General features: G+C 40.7%; 1 protein-coding gene across 2 annotated transcripts in view; it reads left to right on the top strand.

Annotated features, from left to right (window-relative positions):
* Positions 1-2170: 2170 nt before the first annotated feature.
* LOC132577031 (cytochrome P450 4V2) overlaps positions 2171-17558 on the top strand; it is a 33276-nt gene continuing 17888 nt past the window's right edge. Inside the window, exons 1-6 of one of the 2 annotated variants that reach the window (XM_060246445.1) lie at positions 2171-2455; positions 9696-9808; positions 13065-13150; positions 13864-14054; positions 14456-14525; positions 17030-17156. In XM_060246445.1, the coding sequence (XP_060102428.1) occupies positions 2245-2455; positions 9696-9808; positions 13065-13150; positions 13864-14054; positions 14456-14525; positions 17030-17156 (798 nt within the window). In that variant the 5' untranslated portion in view covers positions 2171-2244. The remainder of the gene's footprint in view (positions 2456-9695; positions 9809-13064; positions 13151-13863; positions 14055-14455; positions 14526-17029; positions 17157-17558) is intronic. The other variant, XR_009555788.1, reaches the window with a different exon arrangement.

Here is a 17558-nt window from a genome sequence, read left to right as displayed (position 1 = left end):
TGCAGCTTACCATTCTGCACCATGGGGCTGCCTAGGGCCCATGCTATAGGGTACCATTTGTTTATATCTGTGTTTGTTAAGACACAAACACACCAGATACCCATTGCCTAGGTGCCCAGTATTATTCCGCAGGTAAAAATGTACTTAAATTCCCAATAAAACGTTGTTGGTTTTAAATGTGCTACTGGACTCCAACTCTGTTCTATTGCTTCAGACGGCTGCCCACTTGCACCAAACCCAAGGAGGTTTTTTTGACAACGCTTGGGTTTACTTCAATTGATATAGAGGTTCGTAGTCACCTGTGCCACTTAGGGGGAACCATGTCTCACCTCCAAATTCTAAATCTTCCATTTTGTTCAAAAAGTGAGTCTCTAGCTTTTTTTCTTGTGGAGATACAAAGGAAAATGTGCAAGCAGTTTTTGTCCCGATTACCTGAGAAGAAACAAGGGACAGCTGCTGGACCTCATTCCTGACCAAATTCTCTTCTCCTCAGCCCAGTCACCCTGTCTGCTTGAACCCTTTGCATTTTTGTTTCTAATGTCCACAGCAACAAATGATAATGCTGGGCAGCAAACGGGGGTAAGATTTAATCTGTCTTGGGGGTTGCCTTCTGTTTGCTGTGGAAAATTTGTCTTAGGATAAGGAAAGTTAATGGGAGTGGGGCAGTGCTGTAACTTGTCTGTGTAAAGGAACACATTCCTCTGAGCGTATGCAGAATCTCATTTACTGACCAGCGAATAACCACTGGGAACTCTGTCCTCACATACTCCTCCAGCTTCCTCAAACCTGGCATTAGGGCTAAAGGCCTGTACAGGCAGCATGCCCAGGAGTGAACTACCTTTGACAATGGGAAATAATTTTGCTACAGAAAACCAACAGCAGGCTGAGGAGGCATAACTTCCAGGCAGTCTTGAATTCCATCACTTCTCCCTGCATTAAAAAAATAAAAAAATCCCAAGACGTCCACACATGATATCATTGGGCCGTATTCAGGCCGGGGAACTGCCCCCCCAACTTTATTTATTTTATGATTTATATCCCGCCCTTCCCAGCAAGTGGCTCAGGGTGGCTCACAACATAGAATCTCACATAAATAAGGTTTAAGCATATAAACAGTTAAAATAATTAAAACATTTAAAACTTTCAGGTGGAGGCCTCCCTGACTTTCAGGGGGACATCCGGGATGCAGCTTGCTTTTTCTTTTTTTGCCATCGCTGAGCCAGCGAAGCATCATCAATGGCAGCCACAACTGGGAGAGCTGAGCAGGGCACAGCACACTGCAGCAGCAAAAGCAGCAGGCAGAGTGGAGGGAGGCAGAGGAAGCCACATGGAAAGGGCCAGGGAAGGGAGGATGGAGTTGCTGGCTGCCAAGTGCCAGGGAGGGAGGTGGAAGGAAATCCCCTGCTTGCACACAAGGTGCAGTCCGTTCTTGACTGCAAGTTTTCAGGGTTGGCTGCCTCGACTTGGCCACTTTCAGAGCCTCCAGCATTTGCCCCTACCCCAGAAAGCTTCTGAGAAGCGGCAAGTCCCACAATGGATGGGAAAGGGTGCCCCCTAACTTTAAAAATCCTGGCTACAGCCCTGGCCTTATTCAGTGAAGGGACCAAGAACCGCCACTCCTCATGCTGTTTGAGTGAATGCTTTTTATCATACTTTGTAATCCGCCTTGAACAAGTTAGGTAGATTCTTATAATTTCCCCCCTGCAATAAATATATCGAAAATGCAAACGTGTCTTTTCCTGTAAAATACAGAAGAAAGGAGGAAGCTAGTTGATAATCGTGTGAAACCAAGGAGAAGCCGAAAAGTTAGATTTCCCTCAAACTAGGCAAATTAGCCTGAGCACGCGTGCCTTTTGCAGGTTACAACAGCAGACGGGCGTGAGGATAAACGAGCGAGAACGGGCCTCAAACGAGACCAGCGTGGTCCTCTGCCTACTTCTAGCCAACCTCTTGCTTTGCTCTACTGCTTTAAACCAACACAGCTGGGCCCACCTGGATCTACTTCTAGCCAAGTGAGTTGCTGACCAGCTCTAGAAAGCCTTCTCCAGCCCCTTGCAAAAAGCGTCCAGCGAGGCAAACCCGCCCCCTCTCGCCTGCCCGCCTGCCTTGCTCGCGCAGACTCCGCCTTCGCTCGGCGCTCTCCTGGCCTCCCTTAGTGCCCTCCGGGCTCCTCCCCCCCCGCGGCAAAACTCTTCGGCCGCCGCAGGGCGCGGCTGCTGCTCTTTTTGGCGTGGCGGCGTGGAGATGGAGGTTTTGCAGAAGGTGTCGGAAGGCGGCCGGCTGGTCTACTGGGGGGCGACAGCGGCTGCCTTGCTGGCCACGCTGCTGGCCGTCTCTGCTTCCCGGTTCCTGCTCAGCTACTTTCGGGTATGGCGGGCGTTGAAACCCATCCCGGGGGCCAGCCCCTGCTATCCCTTCCTCGGCAACGTCCTGATGTTTGAGCGCAACGCGGAAGGTAAAGCCGGCGACGCATCACCCGCTTCCTTCTAGCAAACAACCCTTTGTCTCTCCGCGGCTGAGGTTCCCAGCCTCACGCCGGGGATTTGAACTTTGTTTTCAGAATGGTTTGTGGGGCTGTGTTTGCAAGCTTTGAAAAGAGTTGAATGTATTTGTGCGGGGGGGGGGGGGATGCAGCTACACCACCTACTGGTATTTTATTTTATTAAGATTAAAAAATCGTAACCTCGACTTTCTTATTCAAGGATTCTTTTTTAGATGTAAAGCAGCCTCATGCTCCATAAGTGAGAGGTGCAAAGAGAGAGACAAGTCACCAGTTAAAAGGATCAGGCTGTGGATGAGATAAAAGGCTTCCAGCCGAGATGCTGCAGAAGCTCCCAACATCCTGAAGACTCAATGTTTGACATATTGCTACCTCAGCAAACCAATGGTTTTGATTTGTGTGTTCTTGCGGGGCAGATAACAAACGTAACATTTTCATTAGTTAATTCCCCAAATGGTGTTTGGCAACTCTAGATTTTTAATCATAATTTAACAAGCAGAGGGACCACAAGGCCTTGCACTTGTTTTATTTTTTTCTCCCTCTTTTTTACCTTCCGCCAAAGTACCTACAGCCTCTTCCCTTTTCCTGCTTCCTTCTCCTTCCCACTTACCAGCTGAGATGTGCTGAGTTTTGTGGTGCTGGGCAGGCTCAGCCCAGTTGCATAGTGGGGAATCTGCAAGGGCTTGAGGGGAAACCTCACTTTTTCTCCTGTCCCTAACTACATTATTGCCACTTTCTCCTGATAGCACTCCCCCCCCCATCCTCAGTTTTCCTGGTTTTCTCATTCCTTCCCAGTCACCAACTAACTACCTTTTATCTGCTCCCCCATCTTAAGCTATATTATTTGTTGACTTTATATATAATCCAGCTTTCCCATCAGTGGGGAACCAAAACAGCGTACATCATTCTCCTCTCCTCCATTTTATTTTCACAACAACCTTGTGAGATGGCTGAGGCTGAAAAAGTGTAAGTGGCCCAAAATCATCCAGTGAGCTTCCATGGTAGAGCAGAGATTTGACCCTGGGTTTCACATATTCTAGTTTGAAACTCAGCCCACTATACCTCATGGTTGGGGTTTTTTTGGGGGGGGGGGTGGCTGTTGTTGAACAATAGGAAACAGCCAATCCTGGCTGAGTCATACAAGTTGCATGGTATCAGGTTGGCCATGGTTGCTGCCAGTCCTTCCCCCAAAGGCCAAAACAGCCTGGGAAAGGTGTCTGCCCCCTGCTCCTGCCATTTACTGACAGAAACCAGGGGCTAAAGGCTGGCAAAACCTTTGCAGCTTCTTAGCACTTAGCCACTAAGGGCATTTGTTTCTTAAATCTATATGCACTGCTTCTATCATGGAGTTGGGGTGGGTTAATCTCCAATGTACTTTTTTATTTCAAATTTTTATGTAAACCTAGGCTTACTTCTGTAGAAAGATCTTTCTGGTCTGTCTGTAGCTATAGCAGGCCTGACTAAAGTGATATCAAAAGATGTGAAATAGTTCTATGGGAAAAGGGGAAGTTGGCCTGTGCACATAAATAAACTTTTGCTGTTTTTCCTGACTTGCCTGTGGCCTCTGCCTGTCCACCCAGCAGTCTTGTTTTCTGCTACAGAGCTCCTGTATCCACAGAGGCAGAGTTGAAAATTAGATACAATATATACTTTACCCAGCAGCAGATTTAATCATCTAGTCAGGATGATTAAGGATTTGTGACCATTCCCATCTTCCAGTGTGAATGTTTCAACGCATGCTGCAGATAATTTATTCCAGACCCTTTGCTACTTAGTTCCTTTTAACACACATCCCCTACTTCCCAGAGTTCTGATGGGTGTAGAATCCAAGACAGTTAGCCACAATTTTTGGTATGTTGTGGTTATAATTTATGATTTACAGTGGCTTAGAGCCTTCTGGTAACCCTTTAAGAGCACACTGTAGCTTTTACAGCTACATGCATATACACCGTAACCGCTGCCCCTAGCCAAAGAAAGAAATCCATAGTTACTACTCTTTTAGCCACTTTTCCTTGTGGTTACAGGCAACAAATGCCAGCTATTGCATGGCTCCAAGTCTTCAGGTACTAATCAGCAGACTAGTGGTAAAGCTCCTATCAGATTGTAGTTTAGGAGCACTGTGTAATTGCACATCCCTCCTCTATGTTAAAACACACTTATACACATATCTGTATGTTCAGAATGTACATAATCAGGATGGATTTTACTTGATATGATATTTTTATATGTGCAGGATGGTTTTTATTTTCTTTGCTGGAGGGACATTTGGACTTGGCAACTGTCTCCACAACACACGCATATATCCCTAGGGTGTTCCAGTACAGTACTGGAGAACTGCTATCTTTTAATTTTGCTCTTTACCAGCCTTGAACTTTGGCTTTTGAGAAACAGATTGATTTTCCTGCCTACAGTTGTATCTGGTCAGTTGCACTTTGTTAACTCTACTGCCAGGTTATGGACTAATGCAGTGAAAGAACAACTCTGTTCCGTTAAACAATGTAATTGTGGAAAACTCTGTTTCTATTACTGACGAAGTAGATTAGAATCCCTCAGTCTAACTATAAATATGCCACTTGACTCAAATTTAGTTCTCACATCTGTTAACTCTTATTATCTGTATGCCAGTTTGCTGCTATTTATAGGTTTTATCAAATGTGTTATTCCAATCTTACCTGTATTTATTGCCCAGTTTCTTATACATCTTGACTCTAATTAGCCCTTCCTAGCAACTAATCCCACCCCCACACCCCAATATGTAACACTTCAGGAAATTTGTTTCAGTGTATCTGAAATATTGTGCATCTACATACACTGATTCTCTCAGTTCTTGCTTAGATCCAGAAGTGAATTTTGTTGGTCCTGGAGGTGCCATTGGACTAAAACTTAGTTCTTACATCTGTTTGTTAACTTTGTATTTGTATGCTAATTTTTTGCTACAGACAGATCTTGACTGTTTTAATCCAGTCTCAGCTATGTTTATCAACCAGTTAGTTATTCATCTTGACTCAAACTAGCCCTTCTGGGCAACTAACCTCACCCTCTCTCTACCTATATGTAATGAAAATCAATGCTCCAACGAATCAGAAGAAATTGTACCCACACAAAAGCTTATACTCAGAATTAAACTTTGTTGGTCTTAAAGGTGCCACTAGATTCAAACTTAGTTGTATTCAGAATAAAGTTGGACTCCAGAGGCACCTTTAAGACCAACAAAGTTTTTTTTCAAGATATAAGCTTTCATGTGTATGCCAATGGTCTCAGACTTTGTCATTCATTATGTTTAGCCACCTTGGTTCTGAGAATTCTGCAGTAACTAAAAGTGTGTTTTGGGGGGTGGGGGGGATCAATTTCAGATGAGATGGAGAAACAATAACAGGAAATACCAAACAGATGAAGTATGTGCTTTCCCTTCAAGTTAATATTTTGTGTGCTTTGTTTTGAAGCTCTTCTAATCATCCACAGAGATTTTCATGTAACTACGGTTGTAACTCCATTAAGGCAACAAGCCTAATGGATTGTTATCCCAGTATTGCAGATGGAGGAAATGCCAATACTGACTGGATTAAAGACAGTCTGGCCCACAACGTCTCATTCTCTTAATCACTGGTCACAGCCTTTCCTGGTAATCAGTGTCTACAGGTGAGGTTTCACAGTAGGCACAAATATCTGAGGCCACAATCCTATGCATTTATTTATTTATTTATTTATATTAAGATTTATACCCCGCCCTTCTCACCTAAGTGTCTCAGGGCATGCATACAGCATGTCTATTGTAAAACCTTCCCTGTAGACTCTGATTACTAGGATAGGTATGACCAGTGATTAAGAGAACAGATAAGCTTTTGTGAACCAAAGTTCACTTCATCAGATCCATGAAGAGTACATCCATGAGGCTATTAAAAGCTGTGAACAACAGACAGGTGTGGGAAGGGGAGGCCATTTTAAAGCAGCATCCAATCAAAAGAGAAATCAGTCCAGCCAGAGTGGGAGAGGACAACACCCAAATGTTGATAAATATACAAAGTAGGATTAATGTAAAATCTAAGCTATGACGTGGGATGAAACAATTAGAAAGTTACAGAGGTATTACTAGATTAGCATCAGCAAGGGGTGGGATAGTCGCATGATATTAGCAGGTATAGTCGGTGAGAAATCAAGTCCTTGTTGGGGGGTGGTTTGCTGTTGACTAGTTCAGGGATGTGTTTGTACATTTTAATTAAGTTTAGCTTAGTTTAGTTTATTAAATTTATACCCCACCCTCTCTGCCGATGCAGGAACAGAAAATTAACCTGGTTACTCACCTGGAACAAGAATCTCAAGCATATATTTTTGTTTAGTTTCTTTTTCTCAACATATTTTCTCTGCAGGGTTGAATGGTATAAAGTTACAGTATGTTGCTGTGTAGCTCAGAGGTTTATGAGAAGTCTGAAACAAGGTTGTTTTTGTAAAAGAACATTTCAGCCTTTATAATTCCTTTCTGTCCCAAAGACTCAAGAACTAGCTGGCAATGCAGATATCCTCTTCCTTTTCATTATGCTTCAAAATGTCTTGTCCAGGTCCCTGGCATGTCCAAAATGTCCAGGGTGAGCTCATTGTTTTTAATAGCTACTTCCTCATGAAGCCTGGTCGTTAGAGATCTCAAAGCAACAATCCATTCCCTTTGTCTATAAAGAGTTGGGGTGTAAGTGAGCTGTTTAAAGCTGCCCCATCAAGTAAGAAAAAAGGACGCTGAAATTTAAAGCAATAAAGATGTGGGACTGCTGTAACAGAAAAGCTGTAGACAGAAACAAACAAAAACCAAAACTGTAGATAGAAACAACCCCCTCCAACAAAAAAAACCTGGAGCTTTACCAATATTTTATACAGATTAGACATTGACACACAACTGTCCTAACATCTGGCCGTGTATTTTAAGTTGGGGCTTTTTTCCTCATTTAAGAGTGTGAACTGAAGTTTGGGTTTAAAAGAATTCATTCCCCAAGTCATTCTTGATACAGTCATTGGTATAACTGAATGTCATTGTGTGGATTGAATAATGTAAATATATAATCAGTGTGTTACGCAGCTGTGCCATTGGCATTAATAAATGTGATCTTACCAAATCAGTATATCCCTTCATCATGGAAAGAAGGGACTGCACTTTGTTCACTGTAGAGATGAGAGAGGTCTCGCCTTCTTCCTTAGTAATTTATGACTAAAGGAAATGCCAGTCCATTAAGGGTATGGGAAGGAAGTCCCAACCCCATTCACCAGCATCCTTCAACAGACTGCATTAAGGGAATCTGTGCCTGCAAGAGAAATATGAGGCACAAAATAGAGATGTAGAATTTTCAGAAATTTTAAAGCAACACTAATTTAAAAAAAAATTCCCTGCATTGTTCTATTCCTCCCCCCATCCCTTCCCTGACCTTCACATAATTCTCTGTATGGCTGTACATCACCCACCAGCATTCCTGTGTTGACAGAAGTGGTGCAGTTACAATTCCAGGATTTTGTGGGATGCTTGGCAGGCTCTTAATGAGGGTCACTTAAAGTGGAAAAGATGGAGCATGCGAAACGAGCATTCTGTCATTCTAAATTTCTAAATGGACCAATGCAAATGGGAAAAGCAGTGCTGTGGAGGCAGTGGACCATTGCCAGTGTTGCAGTTGCCCATGTTAGTCACCTTCTGTAGCTGAGCCAGCAGGGCAGATAGGACACCACTGTAGTGTCACGTTCATAATGACCTGAACACGCTGTGTTATCTGCAGTACTTAGAATCACATTATATATAGGTCTCCCAGGCTCTATCCTGTGCACTCCTATCTACCCAGTATAAAATCTGTGTTTGTCATTCCTTTAATCAGCTCCAGCGATATCTAAGCTTGCTAACTGTCACAACATCAATAGAGATAATCTGAAGTTTGTTCATGGTATATTCCAAATTACTTTAAGGTAGTATCTAAAGGCTCTCCCTTTGCCATTATCATGCACATTATACCCTGTACAGATACCCATGTGGAAGTATCTTCTGTTGATAGCTGGTGTATCATTTGTATCCCCATCTTCAACAAGATGATTTTGGACTGGCTTATTTAAAGCGATAGAGTGGGACTTTTTTTGTAGGAAAAAACCAGCAGGACCTTTACATATTAGGCCACACCCCCTGACACCAAGCCAGCTGGAACTGAGGTCCTGTGCATTCCTGCTCAAAAAAAGCCCTGCCATAACATGTGGGGGAGAACTTAAACATGGCAAAAATTAAAAATTAGACCAGTAACTTCAGTAAAACATGAGATACAGTGAGAAATAAAAATGAAATGTGCAAGGCAGTGTTTTTTTTTTAAAATAATGGTCAGAGTCCTCCAAATTATATACAAGAAGGGGCAAGAGGAGGGGGGAAGAACAACCAAATGCCTGATAAATATGTTTATAGAAGCTGTGAGTATTCCACATAGGGGTTGCAAGGGTGGAGAAGGACGGCTGCTCGTGTTGATCTTTCAGTCTGTTTATTTGTGCTCTTTAGGCCAGAGAGAACAAAAGCAGTTTACAGAGAAAGAGGAAAATGTGAAATTATTTACCCAGAAATCTAGCGGGTATGATCCTGATCTCCCTCTCTAGTAGTATTTATTTTTATGCACTAGAACAAAGTTGGAGTCCAGTGGCACCTTTAAGACCACTAAAGTTTTATTCAAGGAGTGGGCTTTCTTGTGCCTGCACAGCTTCCTCAGGCAAACTGAAATGTATCCACTAGTAAGTATTTGCATAGGGCTCCAGGCAAGTACCAGATTATAGACGTGAGAGGTAATAGAAGCAACACATGACTCCTTGGAATGGAGCCTCAGAGTTTTCAAGTCCTGTTTGTGTAAACATTATAGCTGAATGCGGCCACTACGAGAACAGCTAGTTATATGACTAAAATGACAAGGAAATAGATCAATACATGTTATTATGATTTTCCTGATGAATGATTGGTGTGAATTAAGTCTTCATCTGGAAGAGGAGGTAAAAACAGCCTCATGGTTATTGTTTATACTTTCAGACTGCAGTCTAGAAGGGGGTATAAGGCTGTCATACCTGTTGTGTGGTCATTGACCTACATAGGGATTGTATGTTTAAGATGTATGGTGTTTGCATAAGCAGGTTTGACAAAGTAGTGGTTTTGAGGTCATTAACTTCTCATTTGGACATTCAAATAGCATGTATGTTTTTCCAGCTTTTTTCAGGCAAATGTTGAGTTACGGTGAACTGTTTCGGAATGATGCACTAATGAAGCTGTGGGTAGGACCATTCCCATTTCTGATCCTATATCATGCAGACACTGTAGAGGTGCGTTTCTTTTTGAGCCTTAATATATTGGTAGTGGGAGCTTAAATATATTTTTTTTCTTCAAAGAAAGCCTTACTAAAGTATTTAGGATTACAGTCTTAGTTGGATAAAATGCAGAAATATCATGTCGTGTGTGCCCCTGATATTGCAACAATCAGCTTTCTTTAATTTTAAAATTCTGTTTTTCAGTATGTTAATGGCCATTTCACAACATTGCACAGAAGCAATTTTGATTTTGCCAAATCTGTATATTTAGGCCTAGGTATGAACCCAGTTCTGCAAGGAAGTGCCACAGCATGACTGCCAAACTACATGTTATAATAACATATGCTGATCTGCCATGAGGTCTTGCAACCATATTGCACCTACAAGTTCCTGATAGGAAATTCATTTAAAAGTGCTGTGGGAACCTGATTCAGGCTGGAACCAGTGCATTGAGGGGGGGGGGGGGGGACTCCTGCTTATCTACACCACTCATCAGAACTATCCTTTTCCTCTCACTTCCCTTGCTTTTTGCAAACAGGTCTTCACTGCCTGCAACTGTGCATTCCCATAACAGAATAAAACCATCTATTTGGAGCAAATACTGTGGCCCTGGTACTGTTTTGACTTGGGAAAATGAAGTGGGGCAAAACCAGGATGCCTTTCTCTCAAATCAGCCCCTGCAGCACTTTGGCCCCCATGTCCTGTTTGTATCCAGTTGCCAGTGTGTGGAGCAGGGTGCTGGAGTAGATGGGACATTGATCACATCTGTTGCAGCTGCTCTTATATATATCCTGATAACGTTTACTTGGGCAGTACAACAAAAAGAGTATAATATATAAAATATGTACACAATCCTTCGCTCATTCATTCCCCAGTCCTGTCAACTTCCCCTCTCTTACTCACTGTGTGATTTTTTTTTTAGTGATATCCTGATAATGTTTACCTGGGTCTTACAACTGTAAATAACAGGGTACAATTCTAGGCACATTTTCCTCGGAGTCTCATGAAACTTTTTGAGACTTCCTTTTGAGCAAATATGCTGAGAATTGGGCTACTAACTGATATTAATTGTTGCCTGATGCTAATTGTTGCCACGTAGCCTGGGCTGTTTATACTAGCCCCCCCCCCCCTTTTTATTGCATCTTGTGTTTAAATGACCTTGGGACCTGCTGATACATGTGTTATCCCAGAACAAGAGACAGAAATTATCTTGTGCTTATGCTGTATAAAACATTGAACTTCAATTCATATTATCAGGTTAAAAGTTGCATTTAATCCAGAAGCCATGTTAATGATCCACTAGTCTCAAACTTCATTTGAGCACTATTTGGGTCTATCTGTGTAATGATCATGAAACATTAACTGGACACATTTGCATGGATTGCATTCTAATAACAAAAAGGTGGATTTTGATGTGCACAGTTGCTTTAACAAAAATAACTAAAGTCAGTTGAAGAAAGCTGTGACAGTTGGCTTCCACTGAAGATAGCTCTTTAAACATCCAATGCAGCAGGAATGCATTTCTTTACTTATTTATACTCTGCCTTTCTCACTAAAGCTCCAATCAAAGATGATGCAATAGAAGCAAATTAATACAAAATTAGCATTTGTACTATAAAGTGTGGATTACATACAAAAAGTAGATTTACAAGGCTGAAGAGCAGTACAACAAAAAGAGTATAATATATAAAATATGTACATAGTCCTTTGCTTATTCATTTCCCAGTCCTGTCAACTTCCCCTCCCTTACCCGCTGTGTGACTTTTTTTTAGTGATCAGCCTGTCATTGAAGGTGAGATATGAAGGTAATGACAGGACCTGGGAATGAATAGGTGGGAGAAGCTGAATATTTTCCAGGGATCAGCCCCCCAGTGAGTTCTGAGAATTTGTGATGTAATCATAAAAGAAAGGAATTTCTAAGACCTGGTAAGATACTTTCAATTTCCCATTAGCTCCTCCCCCCCAAAAAAAACATTCTGGAAAGGCTGCTGGGCCTCTTGTGGTTTTACTACAGTGGCTGCTAAGGTTTCTTTAAATCTGAACAATTCATGGAATACTTCTTCCTTTTGCCTTTTAATTTAGAACAACAGCATCAGCCTACATATGAAAATTACGGAATTATTAAGGAATAATTAGAAATAAAAAGGTAACATGGTGTCCCTTCTTATTTCTTCAGCAAGCAAAATGGAGTCATGGTTGGTACTAGTCAATTACCCTCATTATTAGTGACTGCTTATGTTTTGTCCCTGTTTCAAAGTGTCTAGAGATGACAAGTTGGGGAAAACTTTGCTATACTGCTAGGTTTGTGTCTGATTACCACAAAGTGGCACATTTTTGGCTATGTTAACAAATGGCACCTACAGGCAGTTTCCTTTCATGAAATATTTGACAGTAGTAAAATAATAGGTAGCTCATCCCTGGTCACAATAAAAGCAACATTAGACATCTGAATATAAAGAGGTTGTACCTTTATAGGAAAATATCTGCTCACGTTTATCTAAGTTTTGAATGCCAACATTATGTCTCAGGCGTCATATGAGTAATGCTGTGCATACATTAGCATTTAGCAAATATTCAGAAAACATACACATTGCATTATTTTTTTAGTGAAATTCAGCTTTCTGAGAATGTCAGTTGCTACTCTTCTCTTTCTTTTAAAGCATCTTTCTAGCTCCTGTGTTTGTGGAGAGATATTTCAAGTTATGTAAACAATGCCTGGTAAATCTTAGAAGCCAGAGAACTTGCTAAATAAAATTTCCAGAGGTCCAAAGCACCCTGTGGCCCCTTCTGGGGTCTTCCTTGACTAGCAAAATACACCGTTTTAAAAACAAATATTAACTTAATCAAAATTCATATGGATTGCAGAATTCCATGTCTGTTGGCTTTCCTTGGTGCACAATTTGAGGTATCTCTTTCATGTAGCAGATTTATTCATTTATTTGGGAGATTTCTGTGCCAACTCTCCAGAATGCTGTTTAAGGCAGCTTACAATTAAAACAATAAATTATCAATATAAAAACAAACCTGCCTATAAATGTGTCTGCGGCAAATCCGAAGAGACTGTATAGAATTGCTAAATAATATATTTCTGTATTTTTCCTTTGGTAAACCACTTACACCACTTAATGATATGCTAATCTCAACAAATCACCTTCAACTAAGAAATTATTTGTTTAGTTAGCAGGTTTTTAAAGCAAAATTCAACTGATAGTGAGGAGATGGGTAATTGTTGCTTTATTAAAAATGGTATGTTGTTTTCATCTACTGGCAGGTGGTTTTGAGCAGCTCAAAGCACATTGAGAAACCCTATTTATATACATTTCTCTGTCCTTGGCTGGGAACAGGACTTCTCACAAGGTAAAGTTACATAAAACTTGAACATAGCATATGGTCTTTTAGAGGTAGTCCAGTTGGATCATCCAGAACTGTTGAGATAGTAGCTCCTCTGCACATGACATTGTATACATTGAAATCAGTGCAAGTAGGAAAGAATGGACATGAATGGATTGGCCCTGCCTATGAATGATTGCCAGCTCATGAGCATGGAGCCTGCATGTGTAGACAATGACCACATGTAGAATCCCTCTCATTAAATCAAGAACGTTCGAAAAAACTAGGGTTCAGAATTCTGTGCTTTTTGTTTGTTTGTTTAAAAAAAGGTTCCACCAAATACATCCAGTTCACCCATTTTGACTTGGGAGACACTCCCTGCAGATGGTGCTGGTACATAGTACTGGTGAGGACCACTATCACCCCGCCCACACACAGAGAGAGTGTTGAAAGGCAGGAACTGAGATTTGGACTGGATGATCTAAACTTTAAGCTGGAGCAATAGATAGGTTAGAAGTCAGATAGATGTGAGCTTCAGAAAGGAATGCTATTGTTGACCAGTCCAATAAACTGAAGTTGCTGGGGTTATAAAGATCATAAAATAGGCCTCAAGTAGCCAGAATAACGTGGCTGACAGTGATACCTCAGTTTCATTGTGAGAAGACTAGATCTGTTTTAACGCAGTAAATATTACCGGGGCATCAAGTCTCAGGGATTATTTTAAAATCTCTGTCTTGCAGTTCTGGAAGCAAATGGAGGACCAGAAGAAAGATGTTAACTCCCACCTTCCATTTCGCCATCTTAACAGACTTTCTAGAAGTGATGAATGAGCAAGCCAATGTCCTTGTTGAGAAATTTGAAAAACATGTGGACAAAGAGCCATTTGATTGCTTTTTATACATTACTCTATGCACCCTTGATATAATATGTGGTAAATCCTGATGAATTTTTATTAGTTGCTATGCCAGCTAGTTTATTGCTATATCTGTATGTGTTATAGTAGATGTTACTTTTGTTATTTATTTTGTTTCCTCCTACCTGTTAACTCTTTAAACTTATTGTTCAGTGAAGTGGATTCTTTTTTCCCACAATACAGAAAAGGAATTTCTGGGGCTGGGGGGAAGAATTGTATATATTTGGTTTAGAATATTTAAACAAATGAGAGAAGAGGGGAGGCTGGCAAATCTCAAGGTATGTGTATATCGCAGTCTGCTGTAATTTAACCAATAGTTGGGAAAGAAGCCTTCAACTACAAACAAAGGGATAGGAATAGCTCATTTTCAGTGAGGTGGGTGATTATTTTGCTAATTTCTGTTTCTTTCCTGTTTCCAGAAACAGCCATGGGAAAGAGCATCAGTGCCCAAAGCAATAAGGACTCAGAATATGTTCGCTCTGTCTATAGGTAGGTTTACCTATGATTATTTGTTCCACTGAAGTCCTTGGTCTGTGTCCTGTGCCTTCCCTCCTTCTGCAGCCAATCTAGTCTGCTGAAATTTTGTTCCTGAGGGGCTTTTGGATTCTTATGAAGGGAATGGGGACAAAGGAGTGGCAGGGAAGAATTGACAGAACACCCTCCCCCCATCTTTTTTGTCAGAAATGTACGGTATAATACAAGTTCTGGTCAACAACTAATTTTGCTGAAGAGCCACTTTGAAAGGAAAGAGAGTAGAGGTTGCCCAATTTAATACCCTTCTCTCCCACCTCATAAGTTGCTGACCAGCGAAAATCTTCCTATCCATCTTTTTCAGTATTGGGTTGGCCATTGGAGTTTCGAACCAAAGAACTATGCAGTTAATTTCATGCACTCAAATAAGCTTGGGCTTATCTTTCTTGCAAGCAGCTTCCTATTTGGGGGAAATTTCTGCTTTGTGACATGGATTTGGGATTTGCTGTTTATAGGGAAACACTGTCAAAAATTTTGTTCTTTGAGTATGCTCCAAAGAGATCTTGCCTGATCCACATGGTATGACAGTGACACTTGAAGTGCTTCCAGGCAGCCACCACCAGTACATAAAGTGCAGCAGTTTACAATTAATTCTCAATTTGAATTAAGTTGAGAATTTTTTTATTCTTGTAGCAGATAAATTGACAGAGGGTAGTACACAGGCCTATAAAAAGTTCTGTGGCTGAAGCCCCATTGAAATAGATAGGTGCTGTGCAATAGATCTTCCTTGGTACCCTTTTGTTTAAGGTTTGTCTGGTGCAAAAATGGAATGTGCTCACACTGCCTTCTTTTCAGCCAAAGAGAGAGAAACATCCCTTTTGCATGTAAAGAACCAGTTCTTTATTTAAGTGAGAGGGGATGTTCAACCAAACCTGGGAGCTCCTTGTGTACTTAGAAACTGCTGGATCATGGTGACTGTGTATAAGAAAAGGTCCACAAAATGTTGGCAACATAATCAATCCTTCCAGCAGTCTACGTATGGCAAACCCCATAGGGTTTTCAAGGCCAGAGACATTTGGAAGTGGTTTGCCATTGCCAGCCTCCACATCATGACCCTGGTATTCCTTGGAGATCTCCCATCCAAATGCTAACCAGAGATGACTCTGCTTAGCATCTGAGATTGACAAAATTTGGTTAGCCTGGGCACACTTTAGTAGATTAAATTGAAATTAGTTTTTTTTTTCTCTCATTAGAATTGAATCTTTGTGTATCTCTTGGGATAAGTGTTGTTTGTTAAAAATCTTTTGGTTTTTTCCCCCATTTTGGAATGAGTGAAATGAAGGACAGCTTCTACCTAAAATGTGTTGTTTGAAAATTTTATGCAAGTCAACCTACAGGATTAGTTAATGATAACTTCAATGGATATTGTAAACTAGTAACATTTCCAAGATTTTTGCTTACATATTCAAGCAACAATTAATATATAATGTATTTAAAGATTATCCATTTTGAGGAATTCTGTATTTTAATGTTATAAAATTTAACTTAACTACCAAATATGCTGGTAGTCAGGCCTGTATGAGTGTTTCTGTTGAAATACTACACTTCCTTTTGTTTAGTGCTGAATTTGGTTTGTACTTTATGCTTCTATTTCCCCCTTTATTTAGATAAATAAAATCAAGATATGTGTGCCAAGGTAGCATAAAGTGCAGCAGTTTGCAATTAATTCTCAAGGATTAGGTATACTTGCAATTCTTCTTATAGAAAAAGATTAATACTTTTAAATTCCATAAATAAGGGGAGGGACAGTGGCTCAGTGGTAGAGCATCTGCTTGGTAAGCAGAAGGTCCCATGTTCAATCCTTGGCATCTCCAGCAGACAAGTAGGTGAAAAACCTCAGCTTGAGATCCTGAAGAGCCGCTTCCAGTCTGAGTAGACAATACTGACTTTCCCTAGATTTAAGGCCTAGGCCAGTTCCAGCTTTTAAGGTCCTTAACCTTAATACAAATTTTAAAATGATGTCATGTGAAAACAGAATATGACAGTAAAAAGAGTGACTGAATCTATATTAGTTAACATCTGCCAAATCACATCTCTTATTTGCTTCCCTGATTTTCATGGAGGGCTGGGTTCACACTGAAGACTATCCACAAACTCTTTTTTGCCCTGTACCTTTGGTGGGTGAAGTAAGCCTCCACTGTAAAGTGAGTCTTCTGCATGAATAGCCATTCAGTCATTGTATAAATCAGGATTATGGTTAGATGCTCCATCAGAGACACTCTAATGTGATCTCTGTTTGGTGTGGAAAGGAGGTTGCTTGTTGTTCTTGCATGCTCCTTTTTACATGTTTAATCAGGGACCTTTTGTATCCATTGGACATGTAAACAATTACATGTCAGATCTGACTTTTTACATGATCCTCTGTTGTTCAGCTCTTTAATAAGAAACCCAGGATGTTTCTTGTAATTTAGAAGCCATTTGTAGAACAAAATGCATCTTAATGCTGTTGTGTGTTACCTTAGGATGAGTGAATTGGTTGATCATAGAAATAAAAGTCCCTGGCTTTGGAATGATCTTTTATATCTCATGTTCAAAGAAGGAAGAGAGCATCGTAGAAGGCTGAAGATCCTTCACAGTTTTACAGATAATGTAAGATGCTAAGTTACTCCTTCCTGTAGCATTGCATGTTCAGAAAGATCAAAATCATCCTGTTGAGATTCAAATCTGGGAGATATTTTTTTTGTTGAAAATGCTGTGGCCTTATTCGTTTGGGTATCACATTTGTATCTTCCTTATCCTCTATGGAGCTCAAGGGAGCATGCATGAGATATTTAATCTGAAAACGCAACTGCAAAGTAAGTTAAACTAATGGAGGGTCTTTAGGCTTCCGATTGAGTTTCATGGTGAGTCTCCCAGATCCAGGCCAGCGTTCTAACCATTATACTTCACAGGCTCTGACTGGTTGCTGGATTAAAAGTATCTTATTATTTATTATTGAAATTATTCAATTATTCATTATTGAAATTATTCAAATCCCATTATTTATTGTTC

This window comes from Heteronotia binoei, chromosome 9, assembly GCF_032191835.1.
Source record: "Heteronotia binoei isolate CCM8104 ecotype False Entrance Well chromosome 9, APGP_CSIRO_Hbin_v1, whole genome shotgun sequence".
Lineage (NCBI taxonomy): Eukaryota > Metazoa > Chordata > Lepidosauria > Squamata > Gekkonidae > Heteronotia > Heteronotia binoei.
The sequence above is the reverse complement of the archived record's forward strand: the minus strand, read 5'-3'. Positions and strand labels throughout refer to the sequence as shown.